At 39.5% G+C, this 26,722-nt stretch overlaps 1 protein-coding gene across 2 annotated transcripts in view; it reads right to left on the minus strand.

Annotated features, from left to right (window-relative positions):
* Positions 1-26,722, minus strand: part of SUCLG2 (succinate-CoA ligase GDP-forming subunit beta) — a 332,149-nt gene that overhangs the window by 150,258 nt on the left and 155,169 nt on the right. For both annotated transcript variants that reach the window (XM_043587897.1, XM_043587896.1), the window contains exons 8-9: positions 19,491-19,652; positions 17,102-17,244 (exon numbers count right to left, since the gene is read on the minus strand). In XM_043587897.1, coding sequence (XP_043443832.1) covers positions 17,102-17,244; positions 19,491-19,652 — 305 coding nt within the window. The remainder of the gene's footprint in view (positions 1-17,101; positions 17,245-19,490; positions 19,653-26,722) is intronic.

Genomic DNA, 26,722 nt, shown 5'->3' on the forward strand with positions numbered 1-26,722 from the left:
AGAGAGAGAGAGAGAGAGAGAGAGAGAGAGAGATCTGGGGAGGAGCAAAGGGAGAGAGAGAGAGAATCTCAAGCAGGCTCAGCCACACTTAGTGAGGAGCCCGACCTGAGGCTCAATCCTACAACTTTGGGATCATGGTGTGAATTGAAATCAAGAGTTGGACACTCAACTGACTGAGTCACCCAGGCACCTCTGTTTTTTTGTTTGTTTGTGTTTTTCTTTTGAAGGTCCATGCAATTATAAACCTAAAATACTGCCTGGAAGGATATCTTCATCGGAGTAAGATATAGAAAAATCTCTTAGAACCGCAGAATTTGAACAGGCATTCTTTATGTCTCTCTTTCAACCACTGTATAATGACCCTTTTGGTTGGAAAGTTGCATGTTTAAAAAAAAGATCTAATATGCATGACAAAAATACTCTGCAACAATTTCTAAGCTCCTGGTTTTTACTGCTTTCTTTATACCTGCACTGGAGTGTTATTTAGCCTCATCCCATACATCAAAGTCACATCAGACACACATTTAATTTATATAAATCCAAATATGCAGGCACAGGGACGGAACAAGCAAGTGAGCAAGAAAGAGCCAAATCTAGTGGGAGCCCCCAACACTGGTCCATTCAAAGAACACAAGTTGCTGAGGGAGGTGAGAGGGGATGAGCTCCTTTGCTCACAGGGCACTGTATAATCCAGTTGGTATGAAGAGGGACTAGAGGCAGGCTGCTCGGGTTTGAATCCTTGCTCTACCACTCATGTGTGTCCTTTGGCAACTTTCCTTTGGCAAGTGAGGAAAGTGCCTCACTTTCTTCATCTGTAAAATGGCCATGATTTATTACCTATCTTAGGTTTGTGGTGAGGAATAAATGAGTTCATATTTGTAAAGCCCATAAACCAGTTCCTGGCACATACTTAATACCTATGTCAGTGTTAGCTGCCATTATTATTATTATTTATTTTATCCATTAACTTTGATAGTTAATTTTTTTATAATTGAAGAAAAATAATTACTCGTTGTGCACCATATTTCTGCCACTTTGTGAGGAGTAGGGAGGGAGTGAACAAAACAGAGACCATCCTCCTTGTAGGAGTTTATAGTGTCAGGGGCCAGACAGACTTTACTAAAACATTCCACCGGTTTTTTAATTATAGACCACAGTGGTGAGGAATGTCATGGAGAAAGATCAGCATCTCCTCACCCATACTAAAATTTATGAGTGGACTTAAAAGGATTTCCAAAGTTAAGTTTGATTATAATTTTTTTTTTGCCTTCTGAAAGGTCTTTTTAGAGCCTCACCTACATGTGAGATGCGATTACAACGTGTAGTAGCTGCAGTGAGTTAGAGACATGCAGACCTACAAGTAGGGATGAAAGTGAGCTTGTATCCTATGTCTTGTCTGGTCCACACCCTGCCCCCCAAGGAAGACGTGAACACTCAAGAACATGATACAACCCCAAAACTGGAAGAGACAGCAATAAGGCCTCAGCCTGATACTGAAAATATGAAAGGAACCCATGCAAATCTCAATTTTCCAATGGTAGTTGATATATCAAGATGACCTAATAGTTGGAGAAAGATACATGCTGATTTGTCGGCACACAGAGTAATCTGTAAAGGGAGCTTGTACAAAGAGCCATCAAGATAAAGAAACATTAAATTTTGTTTTTTACAAGAAGTGGTTTTTTTTTTCATTCCTCATGTATACCAGAGAAAAATTCAGTGAAGACTTTATGTCACATATCATTATGAATCAATTTTCTTGACCAAACATAAAAGCTGATTCAACATCTCCACCTTGAAACACTCTATTATCATGACATTTGTCAAATACTGAAAGATCTGACCACTTCCCTCTTCCCCAAATAGCAAAAGGAACTCAGATAACAAATGAAGGTTGTACTTTGTAACAAGAATAGACAGGAGATTGAATCGCAGCAAAACACTTACAAATCAAGAGAGGGGAAGAAAAGTACCCAGAGAGATTAAATGCACAGAGAACAATAATAGGAAGGAAATCTCTTGTGAAAAGAAGCAGCTGATGGTAACTTAATCGGGACAGAAATGAATTAGATCTACTTCAGTGACTGAGCTCAAGATGAGGTAATTTCATAAAGTTTATAGAAAGTCACTTGAAAATTATACAACTTGTTTTTGTTCTCTACTTTTAGAGGGAAGGGAAATAAAAGTTCTCCATGAGGGAACTGATCTTCAGAAAAATGCATTTACAAACCCAGCTGAGGAATGTTACCTATTAACTAGAAGATTATCCTTAATTCTCATTTGGATAGAAAAGTCACTTTAGAACTGATAGAGTCCCTCTGAGTTTTAGGGAGAGATTCTGACACAGAAATAAGGGAATAAAAATCTTAAAACACACGGGGATGTCAAGTGTATGGAGAAAGAAATTCAAATCAGTGTTAACCGAGTGGAGTCCGGGCTACAACTTGGCACAAGGGTGAGCTGGGGCCAACTGTCAGTTTTGGACAAGTAACACATACAGCACACAGCACAGGAGTCACTCTAACCTGAAAGGTAAACAGAGAACGAAAGGGCTCCTGGCTGAGATGGGAGCTGAAGCAGCTCTCATAGAGCCAGAGGACGCTAACAGAGCTCCAGCAGACATCCTCAAACATGACAATCACCTAAGGGGCTGGCTAAGGTAGAGACTGCTGGGCCCCACCCCAGACTTTCTGATTCAGCAGGTTTAAGTGGACGAAGAATTTGCATTCCTAAAGAGGTTCCACGTGACGCCACTCCTGCTGGTCCACCCACTGGAGAAGCCAGGCCCTAGGAATGAAGCCCTAGGATGAAGCCCTATGACTAGGGGAGCCTCTATGGCACAGCTTTGCTCCTGGATCTTACTCATGCTGTCACCAAGTGGAAAGGGATACTCAGAGCCTCCTGGACCACCTTGTTTTAGTTTGTGATCCGACAGGCAGGTGGGCTTTTGCATGAGTGTCATGAGAACAGCAGCAGGGAAGCCTCTGGCTGGACTGAGGGGCTTCTGCCAGGCGCCCACCCTTGAAAGCAACCCTCTGCCAGGGATGCAGCAGAGCAACGCGCCCGGGCCAGGTATAAGCATTCTCTGTGGGCAGGAGGGGGGAAGACAGCATCCAAGTGGGGATGCAGACGGCGAATGAAGGCATCACCAGGACCATAAGGAGAAGTATCACCAAAGAAACCAAGACAAAGCTTGATGAGCAAAGAACAACAGGACAATGTGAATACTGCAGCCTGTAATAAAGCTCACTTTAGCATCAAGATGTACCCTGTACAATCACCTTCACTTACAGTACTGGTTTTTACCACGTACCCATTGAAACTCACAGAGCAGTGCTTCTCACATAATCTGTGGTGAAGGACAATTTTTTCTTAAATGCCCTGACAGTCACTGATGTTTTTGTAAAACACAATCATATGAAATGCTAGAAAATTGATCTTCTACTTGTATGTCACAGAAATTTGGAATAAAAGTTTCTAGATGCTGATTCTGTCTTTGTATTTATTATAGACCTAAAACAGCCCATAGGCTGGTGCTTCTATACAAATTGACACTAGGCCAATACCACACTCCAAGCATGCCGACCCTAGACCACTGGGGACCAGGTCTCTGTCACAACTACTCAACTGCTTAAGGAAATGAATGAGCAAAGCTGTGTTCCTATAAAACTTTACTTATACAAATACCCATGAGGCAGAGTTTGGCTGTGAACCGCAGTATGCCTCCCCCTGCTATGGACCAGTGCCCCCTCAAACTCTAATGTGCAGAGAATCCTCTGGGCATCCTGTGAAAACACGAATCCGGACCCCAATGATCTGAGGTAGAGCTACATTCCTGCATTTCTAACGGCCTTCAAGTTGATGTCAACACTGAAAGTGCATGACCTACATTCTGAGTGGTAAGGCTGCACAGACTCTTCTCTGTGAACCCAGAGAAGAGGGTGTGATGTCAGTATGAATGGATGCTTTACACTGGTCTTCTTTGAGCTTAGCAAGGACTGTATCTGTCAATCAGGCTCAAGTCTTCCTCTGCTCTAAAGGGGTAATTACAACCGGAAGACTTGACAAGGACAGCGTAATGGAACCAATGACATTAAATGCTGGATGGTTTCCCATTCTGTTGACTGGCTTGGGACCTGACACACAGTAGGTGATCAAAGAACAGGCACTGACTGCCCGCTGAAGACTGGAATCACAAGCTGTGTTCATTGCGGGGGGGAAGCTAGGATGATGGTGAGGCTCGAATTTCTGTCCTGTTGTCTTACCTAAGATGTTTTTTTTGCATTGTTTAATAAATTGGTGCAACTTACAACAGGGAGAGCTTTTAAAGATACATTGGTAGAGAAAAAGAGAATCACAGAATTTATGCTTTCAGTAAAGGTTCTCGTTTTTTTGGGGAGGGGGTATTTTTTACTTTTCCCTTGTTTACTCTTCTCATTTGATTACCAAACACCTCTCTTTCAGAATCTGGTCAGCAGAGTCTGCATCTGGATTAATCATTTGGCAGTTCAGTTTAACAGACAAGAAGATCCACTCACACTCACAGGTTGTAAAACAGAAAAATATCAGAAATATCTAAATTTGGGCATTTCTCCCTCATATCTGCTACTAAATGTCCACATTCTTGGATAACAATGACACACTGAAGATTCTAGGTCACTCATATCTCTCAGAGGCATGTGCTATTTGGGATGAACGAGCACGTGAAATCTAGGTCAATGGTTAAAGGTCAGAATGGATTTCTGTTCACTACTTATGATCCTAAGGCTTCTGAGTATTAAAGCAGACACCTAAATGTTTGTTCAGAAATACTCCAGTGGAGTTCTAATTGAGAAAAAGGGATGTGTCCAGAATGCTTACGGATAACGATTAATGAAAGAACTCACAGATAAGCTGGAAGAAAAGTAATTAACTTGGATTTGTGCCAGCTGCCCCTTGGGAATGCTAACTAATACGTGTGTTCAAAGTGCTCCGTTTCGTAAGTCCTCAAAGTTGGAAGCAGAGCGTCCCGAGGAGAGGGTCCTGGGGATGGAGATAAAATATCCATCGACATGCACAAAGGACCTCTAAGTGGAAGACAGTTGCCACCCGAATTAGAGCAAAGTTCAAGTGGACCAAACCTCTTTTTTTTTTTTTTTAAGTTGACAATAAAGCAAGCGAGGTGGCTTAGGACACTGAGGTAAAGAAGTAGTGAGGGACGCCTGGGTGGCTCATTTGGTTAAGTGTCCAACTTTGGCTCAGGTCACAACCTCCTGGTTTGTGAGTTCGAGCCCCATATGGGGACTCTGTGCTGACAGCTCAGAGCCTGGAGCCTGCTTCGGATTATGTGTCTCCTTCTCTCTCTGCCCCTCCCCCACTCATGCTCTGTCTCTCTCTCAAAAGCAAATAAACATTAAAAAACATATATTAAAAAAAAAAAGAAGTAGTGAGTAAACATGAAGGAACATAGGGCACCTCCAACGGGTGCAGATATTGATCAGATTCCCCTCACTGGGAGCATTCATGTCATTGCCTACAAACCCAAACTCCACATCTAACAGTCAGGACATGTCTTTCTCAAAGGTAAACTCATCAGAGGGCTTCTTGGACAAACTTATCAAAAATAACAAATTTCTGGCATCCTCAATTCTATTTTTAACCTTGTACCACCACCCAGTATATTACTTATTTGTTTTGTATAATGTATCTATTTACTCACTGATTTAACTAACTTTCCCACTCTGAAATGGTAGCTCCAAGAGAACAGGACTCTATTTCACCCACTGCTCTACAATTCTGGGTCTAGAGGAATGCCTGGCATATATAACACCATGCATTATCATTTGGCTGATATCACTGAATGGGTTTCTGTCCAGCTTAGTCATTCTCTGGTCTGGAGAACTAGTCCTGACCTCATGAAGTGGTCTGAGGAGCTGCCCCAACAAGCTGGGGGGGAACCCCCCTCCTTCCATAAAGTTGTTCTTGCTATGGGACGAGCCTAGTGAACCTCATGGTTGACACAGTGACTTGTACTATGGATGAATTCTTGCCTTACTTGCCTGCCCGGCCCTCCAGTCTCCTTAGAACCAGGCTTCTGCATATGGGATGCTTTGCTTTGTATGAAGGCAGCTTGGCCCTGCACTACAGCCTGGGGACTGTGGCACTGGCTACTGGTTAACAGAATTCCCTAAATACTCCTTAAAATTGCCTCCCTTTGTTGGCACACTTGCTGTCTTCTACTAACACCCTGCTTTCAGGTAAGGGTCCCTGCCACTTGCAGTTCCTCCTGTATTGTTATTACCGACTGCTGCTGAGTCTGGCTGCTGCATAGGACTTCACCCAACCCTCTGCAAAGAGGACCTTCCCTCCACTGCTTCCTGGACCCTGGGGAGGCAAGTCTTGCTCTAGACAATGGACCCTACCAGGCTGTCCCGTCCCATGAGAGTCTTGCCAGACACAGAGCACTGGCACCTACCTTGGGAAATGGTTTCACAAGGACAGCTCATTAACTTATTATGCTTCTCTTGCTGACTGAGACCACTGAGCCATAGGATTTCCATGGAAAGAAAGAGACATGCTGTCAATATGAATTTGCTCTGAAAAGACATTTTTTGGAGGATCTACTATGTTCCCTGAACTATTAGAGTGGTTAGAAATAATGAAGTGTATTAATAATAGTGGAACAGGACAAAACCAGGCACTGGGCAAAAAAAAACTCAAGGCAAAACTATACTTGGAGCTATTTTCAAAGAATATGGAACAAATGAAAAGTTTAATGAAACAGCAGCAAGAAGTGGGGGGTGGGGGAGGGAGAATATTTCTAGGCGATTTTATAAGATTTAAAAAGAAAAATGTATGAATAAAGGAGATGATTAAGTGGTAAAGACTGTAACTTGTAAATACCCCAAAGAAAAGAAAAGGGAGACCGGGACATATTATCACATATTATCATTGAGGTGGCATCTGATGAGGGCTAGAGATTAAAAAGGCAGCTAATTAACAAGTCTGCCTAAAGTGTCTTGCTCTTTACAAAGACAGAAGATGCATAGAGAAACCAATGGATTCTTAGGAAGAATGCTGGCAAGAAAGAGCAAGGAAAAATAAAGGTGAGTCTATTCTAACTTCTGCAAGTCTTGTTTTGGACTCGGTCTCACCTCACTGAACCAGATATATCAGGAGGATACGGGGAAGATCTTCAACTCAGCCATCAGGAAGGTACATTAGGCCACACTTGGAATTCTTAGGTATTTCAGAATTTAGGCAATTCTAAATGACTGTATCAAATATTAAAGAATGATTCATTAACCCTGCGATAATTAAAACAAAGGCAGATCAGTAGTCCACTGATGTAGTAAATGCATAAGACACTAAAGGGGTATCTAGCTGAGCCCTAGAGAATGCTGATTTTCTTTTTTTCTTTATTGTTCTATAAGACTGTTTTGTACCAAAATGTTTTTCACACTTGTTACTACTGCATTTGTTAACTATACTGTACTCTACTTTAGCAAACCAGATTTACAAAGTTCACACATTTTCTGAAAATGACTTTAAATGCTGAGCTTTAAATAACCTTCTAAATAACAAGAGGCCTTTAACACACTGCCCACTATTAATATGCTAGTAAAACTAACAGTAAGAGAGAGACCAGCTAACAACACTGGAGGATATACATCATGTAATACTGGATATATTTTTTAAAGGCCATCAATAGGAAGGGTATTCTAATTATAATCTTATAAAGAAGATATGTGTAGATAATGCTGGAAGGAAATTTAACAAAATTGTAATAGTGGTCATGTTACGGTAATGAAGTTAGAGACAATTTTTTTTAATCTCTGACTTTTAGTAGGAAATGCAAATTTCTAAAAGTGGAAAAAATAATCAATTTTTAAATGTAAAGAAACCTTTCAAAAAGCATAAAGTGAGGGACTTACATGTGTAAGGAAATCATTCTTACCTGGATAGTGGAAAATTAAGTTAAAATTTTCTCAAGGTTTATTCATTTAATCCTTAAACATAAAGGTAATACGTCTAAAATACCATTACTGACATATTTTGAAGGTTTTCATATTCATAGTCAAATTCCTTCCCTTTAGGAAGCATATAAAAGCAATTGAGGAAAAGAAAAGAGTTTTTGACTTGACATTCAGGCTAGGGGTTCCGGACTGTCCTTTCTTAGATAAAATGGAGCAGCTCTTTCACATAATCTCTGAAGAGCCATCCATAATTAGCCAAAACACTATTCAGGCAATTCTCGTTATCCATAGTAGTCACGGTCTATCAACTTTCAGCGAACACTGAGTTAGCAAATACCGAACCATTGCTCCTGAGGAAACCAAGGGCTAGTTTCCCATAAGCCTCACACCGTTTTCATCAAAACGGCAATGCATAACCTGTTTTCTGTGTTTCTGTTTGAGGATACCTTACTTCATATATACTGTTAATTCATTCGTATTGAATTTTTACTCACCCTTGAACAAAGCTTATCTAACATGTATTTTCTCTGTAAGATCCATCATAGTAGACATGACTTGGGAAAACCAGGCAGCACTGTGGCACTACACAAGGGGCCACTTTAAACAGCCAAGTGCATACTCCTCTCATTGACAACAGCCTTCTACATCCTTCTACCTATTGTGGTGACAAATAGGCAGTCAGTATGAAAACCTTAAAATCTTCATACATAGTTAGCTTCCTACTTCTAAGAATTCATCTTATTGTATTTATTTTGAGAGAGTTTGAGAGAGATTGAGACAGAGAGACAGGGAGAGAGAGAATGCACATGTGAGCAGGGGAGAGGGGCAGAGGGAAAGGGAGAGAGAATCTTAAGCAGACTCCACACCCGGTGTGGAGCCTGACATGGGGCTCCATCTCACGATCGTGGGATCATAACCTGAGCTGAAATCAAGAGTCAGACGCTCAACCAACCGAACCACCTAGGCGCCCCTACGAATTCATCTTACATGAGTAATCTGAAGTGTACGTAAAGTTGAGTACAAGGAGGTTACTACGGCAGCATTATTTTAAGGGAGAGACATCCTGAATACCAAATAACAGAGGACTGGTTAAGTAAATTTATATGTTCATACAAATGAATACTATTCAGCTCCCGAAGATGCTGCAGAGGACTGTACAATGACAGGGGAAAAGGTAGGTAAAAAGTGGAAAAAAGCAGACTACATAAGAGTGTCAATCATACTGATACCAGTTTTGTCAAAAATACTACTACTCTGTGTATTCATTTTAAGTATATGTAAAAGTGCATATAAATGTAATTTGATCTATTTTTGTACTTTTCTATACTTTATGTTTCTCTAATTTAATAATTAGGAAAACGGGGATGCTGTTTAATAAAACAGCCTTAAAAAAAAGACAAAACACTTTTTATCTTGCGAGCCACTCTGAGTCAAGCCAATTTCTTCGGCAAAGCCCATATGGACGTGTTGTTCATTTAGGAACAAGACAATCATTCCTAAACCCTAGTTCTCTGGCAGGGGGTGGTAGAGAGGGAATTCACAGTGTCTTCAACCTTCTGAAGGCAGTGGGGCTCATCCCACCGACTACAGCTCACCCCTATAAAGGAGAGGACCCAGAACCCTTCCCAGTTCAAAGGGTCTTCACCTTGTTCTCCTGAATTATTTTCCCAAGTTACTCCCTACATCTAGTGATTCTCCCACCAGGCATTCTTTGGATTCTAAAACAATACCTCAAAAATAATAATAGTGAAACTTTCAGATGCTTGATCAGTCTAGCATTATAGGAAAATTCTTAAGACTCAGAGATACCTGACATTAATCTTGGCATTGTTAGAAAATGCACTATTTTCTTAACTGTTGAACTGAACCATGTCTTTTCACAGTGCGGTAACATTAAGAGAAAAAATATCCCCAACTCTTCTAATAATTATATATTATTTCCAATCTAGGTGACATTATACCTTTATTAGTGGTTCATTTCTGTTTAACATCTACAAAGGCTTCTCCATACAGGATTCATAATCAATTATGAGCATGTTGGGACCAATGATAAAATTTACTAAAATATCCCCAAGTCTTAAAATTCTTCAAATTACTTACCATGAAACAAAACAAAGCACATCCAAATTTGAATTTTGAGAAGCAGAGCAAAGAGTAAAAAACGTTATTTTTGATTTATTTCTGACAGTATGTCAGCAAGCAGCATGAAAACAGATTTAGAGAGTTCCATTAGGGATGCGTGGAAAAGGGGTAGCTCTCAGAAACACTGGTCTTGGGTAAGATACAGAACCGACGGCCTTCCCAGGACCCAGCTCTTACTGCGTAGTACTGGCCAATAAAATGGAACAAGTGCATGTTGGACAAGGACAGCAAGACATTTTTGGAAATGTGGATCAACTGGACATCAGAGAAAGAAATGCAACACAATAGGAAAAGCACTTGGAGGAAACAAAGAGAAATGAGAACAAGGCAGCGAGCTTTCCATTCTCCAGCTTATACACGGTGTTCCCCTGCACAGGGCTGAAACCAGGTGACAGGTTACAAATTCATAAGCACAGAATCATTTTTATCCTTCTCAGACTAGACTACCAGGCAGCCTATCACCATAAAGAATGGCTGCCTGGACTTACTCTTTCCAACTTTTAGATTTGTTTTCAAAGAGGCCTGTAAGAACAGGGATGGGGGAGTTATTTCAAAAATAATGCTCGTGTTGTGTCAAGTATTGGGTATTACATTTGAAAATCAATCTCTACAAGAGTTCTATTACCAACCAAAAATAAATATTCCCCTGCAGATAAGGTATTTCAGCAAATACAAGTGGTCTGTAATGAAATGAGTTTTGCTTCATGCCTCTGATATAAACATGTGAATAAGTGAAGAAGAGGATATTGTGGTTTGTTTTTAAATATATTCTAAACGTATGATGATCAACAATATGTACGTGAGGCATTTAGCACATATTAGTATCAGCACATATTTATTACAAGTGAAGGCATTTGCATGCTAAAAGGCATTTGATACTGAAAATATGGCATGCATTTTTACTTCTCTAGCCTCAAATTCTAAACAATTTTGAATCACATACCACAGAGCTAAAATAGCTGGGCTCTTTTCAAATTTATACCAAATGATATTCTGTGGTTCTTGCAGATATGAATTTAAACCTCCCTCGATTAAGTTGTGTTTTCTTGGTCGTCTGAACAGAGAATCACTGCAAACTACTGAATTGTTTACCCATTTCATCAACTTCAAAACAGCCCATACAGTAACACTGGTGTTAATGGATCTGTTTCAGATACCTCCTATCCCAAAGATGAGCATTTACTTCCTCTTGTTTCAATAATTATAAATCTAAGCCTCAGAAATGATTATGGAATTGAACGTTAAAAAACAAAAAAAGTCAACACATGGGCTCTGTGCTGACAGCTCAGAGCCTGGAGCCTGCTTCAGATTCTGTGTCTCCTGCTCTCTCTGCCCCTTGCCCGCTTGTGCTGTATCTCAGTCTCTCTCTCTCTCAAAAATAAGTAAATAAACATTAAAATTTTTTTTAAAAGTCCACACAAATGAAAGTTTTCCTTGTGCTTTAGAAATATTTGCCAAGTACTCACACATATATTATCTCCGCTGATATTGAAAGCCAATGCTTTGGGGTGTTATTTTCATGTCTACTTTACAGACAAGGTTAACAGAAGTTTAAAGAGTATTATCCTAATAGTAATAATTATATGAAAAGGTGTTCAACCTCATTAGCCATGAGAGAAAGGCATTAGACCACAGTGAAAGCTACCATACATCTATTGGAATGACTAAAGTCGCAAAGGCTGGACTGCACCAAGGGTGGGGAAGGGTGTGGAGACACATTGGGACTGCCATGAACGGTTCCCAGAGTGTAAAGCTGGCACATCTGGAGAGCTGCTTGGCAGCATCCGTTCAAGCTGAAGACACGCATACGTTATAACCCAGAAATCCTAGTTCCAAAAATATATCCCACAGAAATGTGCTCCAGAGGACATGTATGAGAATGTTCACAGCAACGTAGCAGTCAAAACTGTGAATAACATAAATGCCTATCAACAGAAAAGGATGAAAACTTCTGGCAGAGTCACACAGTAGGACAGCATACGGCAGGAAGAATGAGTGAACCACTGCTACATAAAATGTAGATGAATCTTACAAATAAAAGTTAAGTGAAAGATGGCAAACACAAAAGAATGTACACCGTACGACCCTACTTATGTTAAGGCAAAACAAAATCTACGACATTAGAAGTTGGGATAGCTGTGTTACCTTCAGGGGAAAGCAGGGTAGAAGTATGGCGTGGGGGTACTTCACTGGCTTCTGAGATGGGATACCCATTCTGAGATGGCGTACTGGTCTGTTCAGGCTGTCTAACAAATTACCATAGACTGACTGATGCGACAACAAACATTTCTTTTCACAATTCTAGAGGCCAAAGTCCAAGGTGAAGGCACCGGCAGCTTCAGGGTCTCATGAGAGCCCACTTCCTGGTACAGAAATGGCCGTCATTTAGATCTGTCCTCCTATGGAGGAAGGAGCGAGCGACCTCTCTGGGGTCTCCTTTACCAGGGTACTAATCCCATTCATGAGGCTCCACCCTCATGACCTAATTACCTCCCAAAGGCCCACCCCCTAATATCACCAGATTGGGGGTTAGGATTTCAACATATGAATTTGGGGGGACATGAAACATTCAGTCCCTAACACTGGTCATGTTCTATTTTATGATCTGGCTGCCAGTATGTTCACCTCATGGTAACTCATCAAGCTATATACTTACGATTTACATACTGTTCTATATGAAGTTTATACTTCAATGAAAATTTATTAAAAATTTTAAATGACACTATCATATGAAATTATTCCTCCTTTAAATGGGAAATGTGTATGTATAATCTCAGTTAATGTAATAAGCGATTCTCTGATTATATGTCCTTACCACAAAAAATAAATTACAGTTATGAAACATGATAGAGGTGTTACCTAATGCAACAGTGGTAATCATACTGTGGCATATAGATATATCAAATAAACACATTATATATCTTAAACTTATATGTTACATGTCAGTTATATCTGAATTTAAAAAACTTCAAGAAATTTAAGCTCTAAATACTTGAATAAATAAATAAAGCAAGCAAGCAACCCGCAGAGGTAATAAATACTGTTATAATTTCACTTTATAAAAGAGCAAACTGAGATATACACAAGTTAAATAACGTGCTCAAGCTCCCACAACCAATAAGCAGTAAAGATGGGACGTGGGACAGGAACCTGGGCAGTCTGGTACAAGAATCCCACTAAGAATCCTTCCATTCCTTTTTGAACTGGTACTTGGTGCTTATGTAGCACATTTCTTCCTGGATTTTTTTTTTTTTTTAGTGTTTGTTTATTTATTTTGAGAGACAGAGACAGAGAGAGAGAAAGCGTGCACATGTGCACACATGAGCAGGGGGAGGGGCAGTGAAAGAGGGAGAGAGAGAACACCAAGCAGGTTCCACACAGATGCGAGATCATGACCTGAGCAGAAATCAAGAGTCGGACACTTAACCAACCAAGCCACCTAGGCTTCCCCTTCCTGGATTTTTAAAGAACTTTGAAAAACACTATGTTAATTATACTTGGAATCAAAAAAATAATATTAAGAGAAATAAAAATTAAAAAACAAAGAGCTTTGAAAACACGACTCTAAGTTGGACCTAACCCAGGAAGCACAGGGACATATCAGGTGAGGAGTCTTCAGGAATGTCAATCCCACACTACTGCTTTTCAAAGTCAGTCCTCCAGAGGGCAACAGATTTGCTTAACTTTGGCCAAAAGAGTTGGGGTGAGTGCTGAGATTCCGGTCAACTGTCTTTTCCTATTATTCATTGATGCAAGATGTTTTACATACTCCAGATGTCATTTGTACTCATTTTCTACACCTTTGGAATTCTAAGTTTAGAATTAGAAGTAAAAGCCAAAGTATGACTCAGGAAAACGAAAGTTTAAGGATAACACAATCCTTGGAGGATTTTTCCCTCAAGTTTATTCAAATTCTTTATAACTTACCACAAACCCCTACTTCTACTTCCTATTTAATGTGATCTTTACTACTTAGGATTAAGAATCCTAGGGCTTACCATACTGGATGTTAAAAATGATGATCAGGTTATACCACCAACAGAACAAACTACATTGTTCTTCAACTCTCATCTCAAGCTCAACTAGAAAACTAGGGAATTGTAAAATATTTAATGTGAATTCAGTTTTTTAAGCTATCTTGAAAAGACTCTTGTCTTAGTTTGGCAGACGAGCTCTGTTTCATATATATTACAAACAAATAAAGAACACATTAGTTATGAAGGCATTTGTGTTGGGTCCTGATGTCAGCATTAGGGCTAATAGTCAGGCAAAATAAATTTAAGTTTCAGCTCTATGGCTGACATTATGTGTAGAAATATATGTCAACCCACAATATTGTTCTCGAATGATGACATTTATTACTTGATCAAAAGAATTAGCTTATACAGATGACAAACAACTAGTTGTTACTATCAGTTGATTCAAGTTTAGCAACAAAAGGCCTTTTTCAATTTTGAATTTCAGTGTCTTCAACTGACTAATCCTTACATCCAACGAGAAAATCAATACCTTTGTAATAATCAGCTTTGGGTTTTTGGGATTCTTTTCTTCTGGGCAGCTGAATGGGGTTCCACTTGAAATAATTACAGCCAGAACTGTAACCAGTTTCCTTGCAAAATCAAATCAATTCATCTATACTATTTTTTAGCCTCTGTTCTCTAAAATCTGTGAAACAATGCCAGGATTGAAAATACCCATTACATTTCTATGCTTTTTAACTGTCTTTGAAATTTCAAGATTTGGAAAATTTACAGTGAGATGGGCTGTGCATTCATTTTCCTGATATAGCATGAGAAAAATAAAATAACTCCCACATATCTTTCTCTACCCAAGATGACAGGCAATCTCAAAAAAGTTTAAATACTCCAAGCATTTGAAAATATTCCATAGGGCAAAGTCAAAAATTTTTTAAGAGACTGTTTTAAAAAATGGTTCTGCAAGTGATTTTTCCTTCTCCTCCTGCATTGTTACAAAATTAAAATTCCAGATCAGCTACTAAGAAAAGATATTCCAAAGAAAATGCAATGATTGTCCTGGTAGATTTACTCCCTCGATAGCACTCTATTATTCTTAGCACCGAATTTCAGTAGACACTATAAGTTCTATTTTATTACAATTGCCCTGTTCTCTAAGTACACTGTGGTTCAAGCAGTTTAAAAAGCTGTGTGTGAGTTATGTCCACGGTATTTACAGATTTAAATTGATAAGAAAATCTCTGGAAGGAAAATGATGCTTCCCTTAGAAAATAAGAATAAGAAGGGATAAATAAATTAATAAGTAGGAAGCCACTGACAATATTCCTACCTAACCAACAGAAACAAGGTACTTATAGAAACAGAAAAACCAACCGCACACACATTCTTCATGGCTGGGCGACTTTGGATTTTGATGACTTTGTTATTCCTGGATAGCACTGGAAAACTGAAAATAAGTAGCTGATAATACCTTACCATTTATTTCATGAATCAGAAGGGAAAGACTTAGCAAAAACATAAGGTTAGCAACTATCTGAGTCATAATGAAAATAGAAGACAAATTTTATAGTTGTGAACCAAAAGACTATTATTGGTACACTTATTTATGAGAAGTTTCCATATTAAGTTCAGACCACATTTCTTAAAAAACAATATGGGGGCGCCTGGGTGGTTCAGTTGCTTGAGCGTCTGTCTCTTGATTTCGCCTCTGGTCACAATCTCAGGGTTCATGGGTTTGAGCCCCACACTGGGTTATATGCACTGACTGGGAAGAGTCTGCTTGGGATTCTCCCTCTCTCTCCCTCTCCCTCTGCTCTGCCCACCCCCCCCCCCCCATGCTGTCTCTCTCAATATAAATAAACTTTAAAAATTAAAAAAAAAATAAAGCTGGTATCATTTCCATTTGTTGTTCTTAGTGATGGTTCAGACTTCCCATGTGTTCAGATACATTAAGAACCAACAGAGGGGTGCCTGAGTGCATCAGGCGGTTAAGCATCCCACTCTTGGTTTTGGTCCAGAACATGATGTCACAGTTCATGGGTTTAACCCCATGTGAGGTTCTGCGCTGACGGTGCAAAGCCTGTTTGGTGTTTTCTCTGCTTTCCCTCTCTCTCTGCTTCTCCCCTGCTCACTCACTCTCTCTCTCAAAATTAAATAATAAATGAACACTAAAAAAAAAAACATGAAAAAGAACAGAATGTATCAGATACTCTAACAGTATAAACATAATGATTCTGAAAGTTTAAACTCAGAATTGTTAAGAGAATTAAATGGTATATATCAGACGTTCAAAACATGTTTGTTTTTTCCACGTAACAAACGTCCACCTAGACCTTGTTGTCATAAACTACTGAGTACCTACAGTTCCAACAAAGCATACTGGTATTTTAACTCAAAAAATGTTCATGGAATACCTACTATACACTAGCATGGGTGTGATAGCTATACTCTAGTTAAGGAAAGAGGGTCATAAAGCAACATTATATGCTACCTAGTACCTATGCTGTAAACTATACAACTATCAGCCATGAAAATTAAAAGCATACAGAAGAATGTGGGGTTATTATTTTCTAGTGATATACACTTCTATAATCCTATAATTTTCTTCTGTCTCCAATCGTGTGATAATACTTGCGGTATCTTTATGGAAGGAATCTGAGAATGAGTCCTGTAAGTCATGTGAAGAATGGGACTAATATTCTTCAGTAATGGGCTTCAGTATAAATTACTCAAATAATGTTTCACACCAACCGGTGTTTCCCTGTCTGGAGCACTACCCCCTTTTTTACTTCCTCCTATCTCCCAGGACTTTGGAAACACAGAAGCTGAAACTGGATCCTGGGAGTACTTATTAGCCTTTCACCTGAAACGAGTCGAATCATTGTGTATTACAATCAGATCTAAGGCAGGATTTGCATCTGGGGCTACAAAATAAATGTTTGGCTTATTATCCTTTAGCAGTAGGAAAGAGGTGGCTCTTGATGGTGAAAAATCAGAACATGACGCGATCTGCCTACAACGACAGGTTACCTTAGGGTCGGCTGTGAGCAGTTTGAAGGCTTGATACACTTGAGCTTCCTTTACTCCACCACCAAGATCCAAAAAGTTGGCTGGCTTCCCACCATTCAAGAAGATGATGTCACAAGTAGCCATGGCAAGGCCAGCACCATTCACTGTGGAATGCAAATGGCACACACAACAAGATCAATTTGGCAACAGGAAAGGGTGCATGAACGGTTTCCCTCGCCCATACTGCCAGAGACAGACCCCTGTCACTACCAGGCCAATACGTCCTGCCTAGAATCCTGTTCAATCAGATAAATTCATAGACTTTTAGGATAAAGAGTCAGGAAATGTACAAACAAAAAAATAAACAAAAAAAGACCTGGGGATACAAAGACAGGTTTATTAACAAGTTAAATCAATCTGGCAAACAGATAAAAGGGAAGAGTTTGCATAATTGATTAATTTGAGCTAGTAGTAGAAGAAGGAGTTTTGGGTTCTGGAAAAATACAGAACTCAAACGAACCTGGAAAGAGAGAAGAAAGGCTACAAGAAGTTGCTTGGGTCTATGAATTGCATTGTCTTTAATATCCTTTAAGAGACCTGAGTAAAAAAAAAAATGGAATTCATTTAATTTTTTGCTTGCTGAGAATATGCTTTGAATATGGCATCCCTCTGGGGTTGAACCACAGGGGTCCCAACTTCAATAGGACTCCATGCTTTTTTACACTCAGCTCAACCACGCATATTTATAGGTTATGTGGATAAACTCACAAAACAAATGAACAAATGACAGCATCAAAATAATACTCCTATCCCTCTGTTCCTTCTTCAAATTAGTATGAGAAATGTTCACTAGCAACCCGATCATTAAAACTAGAACCAAAATGTGTTAACATCTTAGGAGGTTTTTTTTTAAGAAAACAAGTAAAAAGTTTTAACACTGCAATTCTTATTTTCCAGAGCTGAGTTTTAATTGTACTTCTTTCACTTCTTATGCTTAATTATATGAGATTACTTTCCTCAGATTAGAAAGGTGGGGGAGGGGGGGGGAAGAAGAAGAAAAGCAAACCTTCAGAACACAGCAGAAACTCACATGGTAAAATTATACCTCACTTTTTCTGACCCTTGAATTCCCCAGACATGCCTGTGAACTGTGACTAATTTAATTAAGTCTGGGGCAACTACAATAAAAATGGTTTATATAAGATCTTAAAACAATTTGAAATGTGTTAATCGTAGCTTTTGAGGCTGCTAACTTGGTCAGATCATGCATACTCCCACAGAGGCTACAAAGAATCTGTATTTAATTTGTTCTCAACACACCATTATATCATTCTCCTTTCTAAATGCCTACAAATATTGAGAGCGCATTAGCTTATCAAGATCAGAACAATGCGCGTGATCTGGTACATTACAGTTATTACTCCAATACAAAGCAAGTGCTTTTGGTATCACTTGTAATTAGATGTCATTTTCTATTGTATTGCACAGCAGACTACTGGATGAGGTCTGTTCAGATCTGAATATAATAATACTGTTGGCTTAATGAGCTACAAATCTTTTTTATTTTAATTCCATTAAGATTAAGACCTCAGTTTCCAGGGCAATGAATTGGTTCTACCAGAAACACAGACGCGTTATAAATCTCAGTTCTATAAGCTGTGGACAATAACAGAAATTGTATTGCCTCTATAGATCCATTCTTAGCTGAATAAGCCATTTTCACAAATTTAGATGAGTATGATAGAATCAATTGTTTTATTAATAAACTGGATAATGGATTAAACATTTTACCATTTGGTGATCATAAAAGCTGAAACTGGAGTATAATGATTCAAGTGTATGTTCTCTTCCACTTCCTCAGAGAAACTGTATCTTAAACACAAATTTCCAGAATGGTTCCTAGCATATTAACACTGACTGGGGTAGTAAAGATTTCCATTTTTATGACACAAAATTTAACTGAGATGCTTTAACATAGTATTTCTCAACTGGAGTGATTTTGTTGACGAGAAGATATATGGCAGTGTTGGAAGACATTTTTGGCTATCACAATGTTTTTGGCTGTCAATGGCACCTAAAGGCCAGGGGGCACTGCTAAATATCTGACAATGTACAGGACCCCCACCCCAACCCCCAGAAAAGAATTATCTGACCCAAAATGTCAAAAGTGCCAGACTCGAGAAACCCCGCTTTAAACCAGTGACCATTGAGCAAAATGTATTGGGAAGAAACTGCAAATTGTTTCCTAAGACTTTGGGGCTACAAAAACAAACAAACAAACAAACAAACAAACAAACACCTATTTTTACTGGGTTTTAGGAAATGACAGTTCAGAAAGGTTCAGAAATCAGGAGTTCCTAAATTCCCCCCAAATCCACAAATCATTCTTTTGATAGAACTACTTTCTTACCAAAGCAGGCAATGTTCCCATCCAATCCTATATATTTTAGATCATATTTGGCAGCTTCATTTTCAATGGGCTCATTCTCTGATTTGTCATCCATAGCAAATATGTCCTTTTGTCGAAATTCTGCATTGTCATCAAAGTTTATTTTTGCATCAAAGCAGACAACTAAAGGGAACAAGGCACATACGTGAATATCCCTTAAGAATCTACAAATTAGTTAGTTCCCCAGGCTAACACAGGAGAAAGAAAAATAAAATACTGTCATTTTTTCTCATGATACAGGCAGGAGAAGTGGTTATGGCTTTCCTGATCTTACACTTTAGGGCTACAAAGATGATTATGACAAAGACCCTGTTCTCAAGGGACTTACATTACAATAAAGAACATAGTAATTTATACCTGTCGGTCTCTGTTTAATAAATTAGTAATATAAACTGTGGTCACCCATTACAAGGTACAGACTGCCACAGTTACATACAGATTTGATAGGCCATTTTCATTACATTCATTTTTAGTATTTAACCACTAATCATCGCCTTTACCTTCTATGCAAAGAGAACCTAGATTATAATGCTTAATCCCACTGTCCTTTGTCCTTCTGATGCTGTAAAGTGAAATCTTTATTTAATCAGTATCCTCACTAATATTTCTGAAAGATTTCTTGGCAAGAACACTTGGTGAAAATCCATATTTTTTTTTAAGTTTATTTACTTATTTTGAGAGAGAAATAGCACATGCGCACACATGAACAGGGAAGGGGCAGAGAAAGGAGAAGACAGAGAGAATTCCAAGCAGGCTCCTTGCTGTCAGTGTGGAGCCTGGTGCCTGCCTGCTCAATCTCACACATGGGGAGATCATGACTTGAGCCAAAATCGAAAGTTAGATGCCGGGGTGCCTGGATGGCTCAGCTGGTTAAGTGGCTGACTTCTGCTCAGGTCATGATCTTATGGTTCGTGAGAAAAGCCTCGTGTCGGGCTCTGTACTGACAGCTTAGAGCCTGGAGCCTGCTTCAGATTGTGTGTGGGTGTCTTTCTCTCTGCCCCTCCCCTGCTTACTCTGTTCTCTCAAAAAAAAAAATGAATAAACGTTAAAAAAAAAAAAAAACTTAAGAAAAAAAAGTCGAAATCTTCACCGATTGTGCCACCCAGGTGTCCTAGAACCAATAGTTTTTATTTGACCTTTAACTCTATGACTTGATTAAAAAATAATCATAATAACCTACTTCCTCTCTGGGCCTCAGCTTTTTTATTCAGAAAATGGAAATAACAGTCCCTAAACTGCTGATATACCTCCTCCGGGGTCTGCTCAAACCAGGACCATCATCTTGATATGTGCAGGATGTGATTCTTTTGATTCAAGTTATAAAACACTAAGACTGATCAGATATAATGGAAGGTAGCTAGGCATTATCAGCTCTACTGTTTCTACTCTGGTGCAGGTAGAAATCTCCAATTCTCTCAAGGCCAAGAGACTTGGACACAGTTGAAACTCACTGGATGATATGGATGGACCAAGAAAATAGCACTTTCATTGACTTACAGGATATCTCTATACTAACACTCAGGGAGAAGCGGTAGTGGGGAGGGATGGCATGCAGGTTTCCTGGGATCTGACCCCTTTTATTATATTTCTTAGGGCAGAAATTAGTTGTCCATTGTAACCTTCTTTTACTTTACTTGAGATATTGGTAGGCGGGGAGTTTTGACTCAGCCTTTAGAGAAATTACCCACCCTCCCCCAGCATAGCTGAAAGGCACCTACCTCTTCAGAGGGGAACAACCACCCTGCAATAATTTACTCCAAAGCAATGACCATAGACTGTTATTCCCAGTTGCTTACAAGAAAATGTTGCTACATTACAACATCCTAGAGTTACAGATCCTACATAGAGGTTTTTTACAAGGGTCTCTCTACCACAAAAATCAAGTACTTTGATACAAGTCTATGCAGAACTGGCATATTAACATCTAAGAATACTTGGCATAAATAAAAGCTCAAACCACAAATTAAAGTAGCACTGACTGTCAAGAAAGAATCTTATGTAGAAGTTAATGTCTGCCAGAATCCTTAGTCTTGCCACAAAATGTCCAACCACTTTACCCACACACTGTGAATACACGGAGCAAATGAGTAATTACTGTCCAGAATACTGCAATCTTAATGATGGAATCCTACAATTACCAAAGGAATTGGCCAATGTTCTCTGCCTGCTGCAATGGCATTTTGTCAGCAGTTAATGACTGGTATAATAATCAATAGGAAAGCAACTTCATTCTTGGCTTTCCACTAGGTTATAAATACATTTTAATTAATGTATTAGTAATTTTAGCTCCTCAATTACTCATTGGCACGACTATTTGTAACTGACACCTTCAAAATGAGTGGACAAAGGCTATAAAATTGACTTCCTAACTGAAGAGTTTCAAATAAAAGACTTCTCGGTCAAAATCAATAAACTAGTAAATCAACATAGGTCCAGGCTGATCTTTGCCCCTTACAAAGGCTACAATTCCAAGCTACTTCACGGAACATAATTAATGGATACGTATGCAAAGTTCAGAAGGCAGTCCCACCTAAACTCTGCAAAACCAGATTTTCAAAAAATGCTCCTTCCCAGGGGTACGTTGGATACACCAAGTCCAGAAATGAGTTCATTATTTGGAGACCACCCCACAAAAACTTTAAACTAGAGCTTGAAAATGGTGATTGTGGGATAAAAGGGGTACCTACCAGAAGAAATAAAGGTGTACATACAGGTATCATACTTGTGGGATAAATGGCCTATCTATAGTGGCCATTTGTTCTCTCTCTGTAGAGAAAACCAAGGCACACCTAAGTCAATGTATGTTACATTCAAGTGCTTTAGCAAGTCAGAAATACCACATAAATAGGAAGGAAGGAAGGTGACTCGGGAGTTAAAAAGGGTGATCCGAAACTGAACTGTCACCCTAAAAGCCTTAATCTTTTTCTGTAGGTGGAGGGCAGGGAGAAAAAAAGCACTTTAAGGAGCTAGACTCTTTGAGACACAAAGTTGTTATATCTGCTTATTATTTTAAAAGTGGTCACGGGGCGCCTGGGTGGCTCGGTCTGTTAAGCGTCCGACGTCGGCTCAGGTCATGATCTCACGGTCCGTGGGTTCGAGGCCCGCGTCAGGCTCTGTGCCAACAGCTCAGAGCCTGGAGCCTGTTTCAGATTCTGTGTCTCCCTCTCTCTGTGACCCTCCCCCATTCATGCTCTGTCTCTCTCTGTCTCAAAAATAAATAAACGTTAAAAAAAATTTTTTTAAGTGGTCACAAACATACAAAGGGCTTTCCTGCCTCACTATCCCAGTTCATAATGCCGTATAGCCTGGACATTTTCCCGTGAACTTCACCACTTAGTGAACTCTGGCATCACACACACCGGACACTTCCTAGTCAGACACTTCCAACATCGCCCACTCTTAAGCCCAGTGGCCTTGTCTGTAAAACGGGGACCAGAGTATTTTCGACTGCATGGTGTTGGTGCAAGCAGAGACTCTGTGCAAAGCACTTAGCACAGACAGCTGGCACTCACTCATTATTATTATTATCACTACAGTCATACTCCACCCACAGTTTTTTTTTAATTTTTTTAATATGAAATTTATTGTCAAATTGGTTTCCATACAACATCCAGTGCTCATCCCAACAGGCGCCCTCCTCAATACCCATCACCCACTTTCCTCTCCCTCCCATGCCCCACCAACCCTCAGTTTATTCTCAGTTTTTAAGACCCTCTTACAGTTTGCCTCCCTCCCTCTCTTTTTTTCCTTCCCCTCCCCCCATGGTCTGTTAAGTTTCTCAGGATCCACATAAGAGTGAAAACGTATGGTATCTGTCCTTCTCTGTATGACTTATTTCACTTAGCATCACACTCTCCAGTTCCATCCATGTTGCTACAAAGGGCCATATTTCGTTCTTTCTCATGGCCACGTAGTACTCCATTGTGTATATAAACCACACCTTCTTTATCCATTCATCAGTTGATGGACATTTAGGTTCTTTCCATAATCTGGCTATTGTTAAAAGCGCTGCTATGAACATTGGGTACATGTGCCCTATGCATTAGCACTCCTGTATCTCTTGAATAAATTCCTAGTAGTGCTATTGCTGGATCATAGGGTAGTTCTATTTTTAATTTTTTGAGGAACCTCCACACTGTTTTCCAGAGTGGCTGCGCCAGTTTGCATTCCCACCAATAGTGCAAGAGGGTTCCCATTTCTCCACATCCTCGCCAGCATCTGTTGTTTTCTGAGTTGTTCATTTTAGCCACTCTGGTGTCGGGTGCTATCTCATTGTGGTTTTGATTTGTATTTCCCTGATGAGGAGCGACGTTGAGCATCTTTTCATGTGTCTGTTGGCCATCTGTATGTCTTCTTTAGAGAAGTGTCTATTCATGTCTTCTGCCCATTTCTTCACTGGATTATTTGTTTTTTGAGTATGGAGTTTGGCGAGTTCTTTATAGATTTTGGATACTAGCCCTTTGCCTGATATGTCATTTGCAAATATCTTTTCCCATTCTGTCAGTTGCCTTTTAGTTTTATTGATTGTTTCCTTTGCAGTGCAGAAGCTTTTTATCTTCATGAGGTCCCAACAGTTCATTTTTGCTTTTGATTCCCTTGCCCTTGGACGCACTGTTTTCTTACACTCAGCCTCACAATGCTGCAGCCCAGGCTAGATTCTCCCCTCTTCCTGTCCCTAGAAATGACTTGTAACTTGGTCCCCTTTCCCGATAACCCTAGACTTCTATTTACAATGAACTGAAACTAAAGCCTACTGGAATTTACAGATGTCTAAGTTGCCTATGATTTTCAGTGAAATGCCATATTCAGAAAACATAAGAATGTCCCACAGGAAAGATTTTAATGGTTGGCCTTTCCGGCTTTGTAACTGATGGGAGAAGGAGGTTATTGTCTAAAGGCAGAGATGCCTTTGGTGACCCTCAAATCACACACCACACCTTTGCAGAAGGCCAGTGTGGCCAAAGATTGGTATAAAATAGCCCCAAATGAGAATCTAAGTCAGGGGATGGCAAAGTATAGCTGTTGGGACTGGAATGCAGCCACACCCATTCGTTTACATATTTCACTAGCTGCTGTCCCCAGATAATAGCAGAGCAGACTCCATACAACAGAGGCTCTCAGGCCCTTTACAGAAAAAGGCTGCCAATCACCAAGCACGAGGACGTCACACTTCTCCTGCTGCTATAGCCTCAGGTACCAAACTTATTACAGTGAAAGAGAAACTCAGAAAAGTGCAGCTGGCATGAAAACAAAAAAGCATAACGGGAAAAATAAACAAAAACTTGCAGCTTGCACAAAAGGTGTGCATTAATCCCTGAATATTGATGGACTCTGACATGCTTGTTTCCCTCTGTAAGACTGTCCAAGTACACTTTTAGAATGAGCATGTTAAAAATGGATTGATGTCTATGTGAATGGCAGGGCAATAAAATAAACCTGCTTACTCAAACCTTAGCTTTTTCATTTATTATAACAACAAACTATGGTAAGATGTATGTTTGGAGGTACTGATCTTGGTTCGACATAAGATTTTGAGTGTCACATTAATGAAACCTCAATTCCATAGAAAATTCATCCTGAACAAAGGCCATTCTGTGTACAAAGTGGGTGAAAAAACATACCTATTAATATTTATAAAACAATTTTCACCATCAAAAGCACATTGTTACATGCTTGATAGATTAAACAAATGAATTTTCCTTCTGAACAAATATCAAAGAAAGCTGCGGTACTTAGATTCATAGGGCGTTGTGGTTTTTTTGTTTAGCGGTGTGAGATTCTGTGAGTTGCCAATTCACCAACCTAGATGAAGAATCTGACTGGCGGTTAGCAGCCTCTGACCCTAGAGTTTCAACAGAAGCATGTGCTATAGAATTAAACAAAAGAAAACTACATTTCAGAGGGGAATTCGCATATAAAAGGAACATAAAAACAGCAGGAAATGAGACTGTCATAATTAGTTTGAAAAATAATCTGTCTGCAAGCACTGCACTGTATTTGATTTGTGTTAAGTAACCATAATGGGCTACTGAAATGCACCTTGCCAAGATGGCCTTAAAATGCTGATACTTTAAAATTGGTCCCACTTTCCATTAAATAGCGATGTTCCAAGAGTTGTACACTTTTTAGAACTTTTCTGGAGTTGCTGTGAAAGAGAAAATAGATACGAGGCAGGAGGGGGATTTGGGTGAAGGTAGAGAACTGAAAATGTTCTTGAAAATAGAGTCTTATGTATAAAGAGAAAAACAGAGACAAACACCCACCAACAACATGGGCACTTGCTAACATGAAGCAACAGGGTAGCTATTTAGGGAAATTCATTTGAAGCAAGAAAGGGATTTGATGTGCAAATTAACTTTGGATCACTCACCCCTAGCTCTCATGGAGTCTTGGCCAGGTAGTCAGGGTTTCAAATTGGGTTTCATCCCTTTCGCGTGGTGAATGGATTTGGGCTCCAAATGATGAAAATGCCTTGGAGCAGGAATTCTCAGGACTCACGGGTAGGTGAGGTGAGATCATTTTCTGTGCTGTGTATCGCACAGTGTCTCTGGCCTCCACACACAAGAGGCATGTAGCATCCTACACTCGCAGTTGTAATAAACAAAAACGGTGCTAACTAGATTCACGGTGGTGATCACATGGAATCACTGTGTTGTACACCTGAAACTAATACAATGTCACATGTCGGTTATATCTCAATTAAAAAGGCTCTAGGTATTGGGAAACATCTCCTGAGGGGACAATATGCTCATTCTCCTCACTGAAAAACATGAAAGACACCAACAAAGAAGTCTGTGTACAGCCAGATCTGCCTGAAAGTGGGAAGAAATGAAATAGAACATAAAATCCCACAGGAGCTTGCAAAATAGATGAATGAATGCATGGACAGGTAGATAAATAACAATAAAGAAAACCTTGCTTCTAACTTGGCCACATATTTAATGAATTAATTCTGGCAATTCAACTGGACAAGCAAGGAAAATAGTTAATTTCTCTTCGAATATTTAATTAACAGTTTACTTTCATGTCAATAAAAGGCCAATTTGGTAGGCACGTTGTGACTCAATGTCCCTTTCTGCATTGAGAAAATGCCTTTCTCCTATACATATGCTTCCAGCTCAGTGATTGGTCTACATACAGATATGTGACCCACGCGGGGCCAATTGGAAACATTGGAAAAGACTGCTATGGTT

Source organism: Prionailurus bengalensis, chromosome A2 (genome assembly GCF_016509475.1).
Source record: "Prionailurus bengalensis isolate Pbe53 chromosome A2, Fcat_Pben_1.1_paternal_pri, whole genome shotgun sequence".
Lineage (NCBI taxonomy): Eukaryota > Metazoa > Chordata > Mammalia > Carnivora > Felidae > Prionailurus > Prionailurus bengalensis.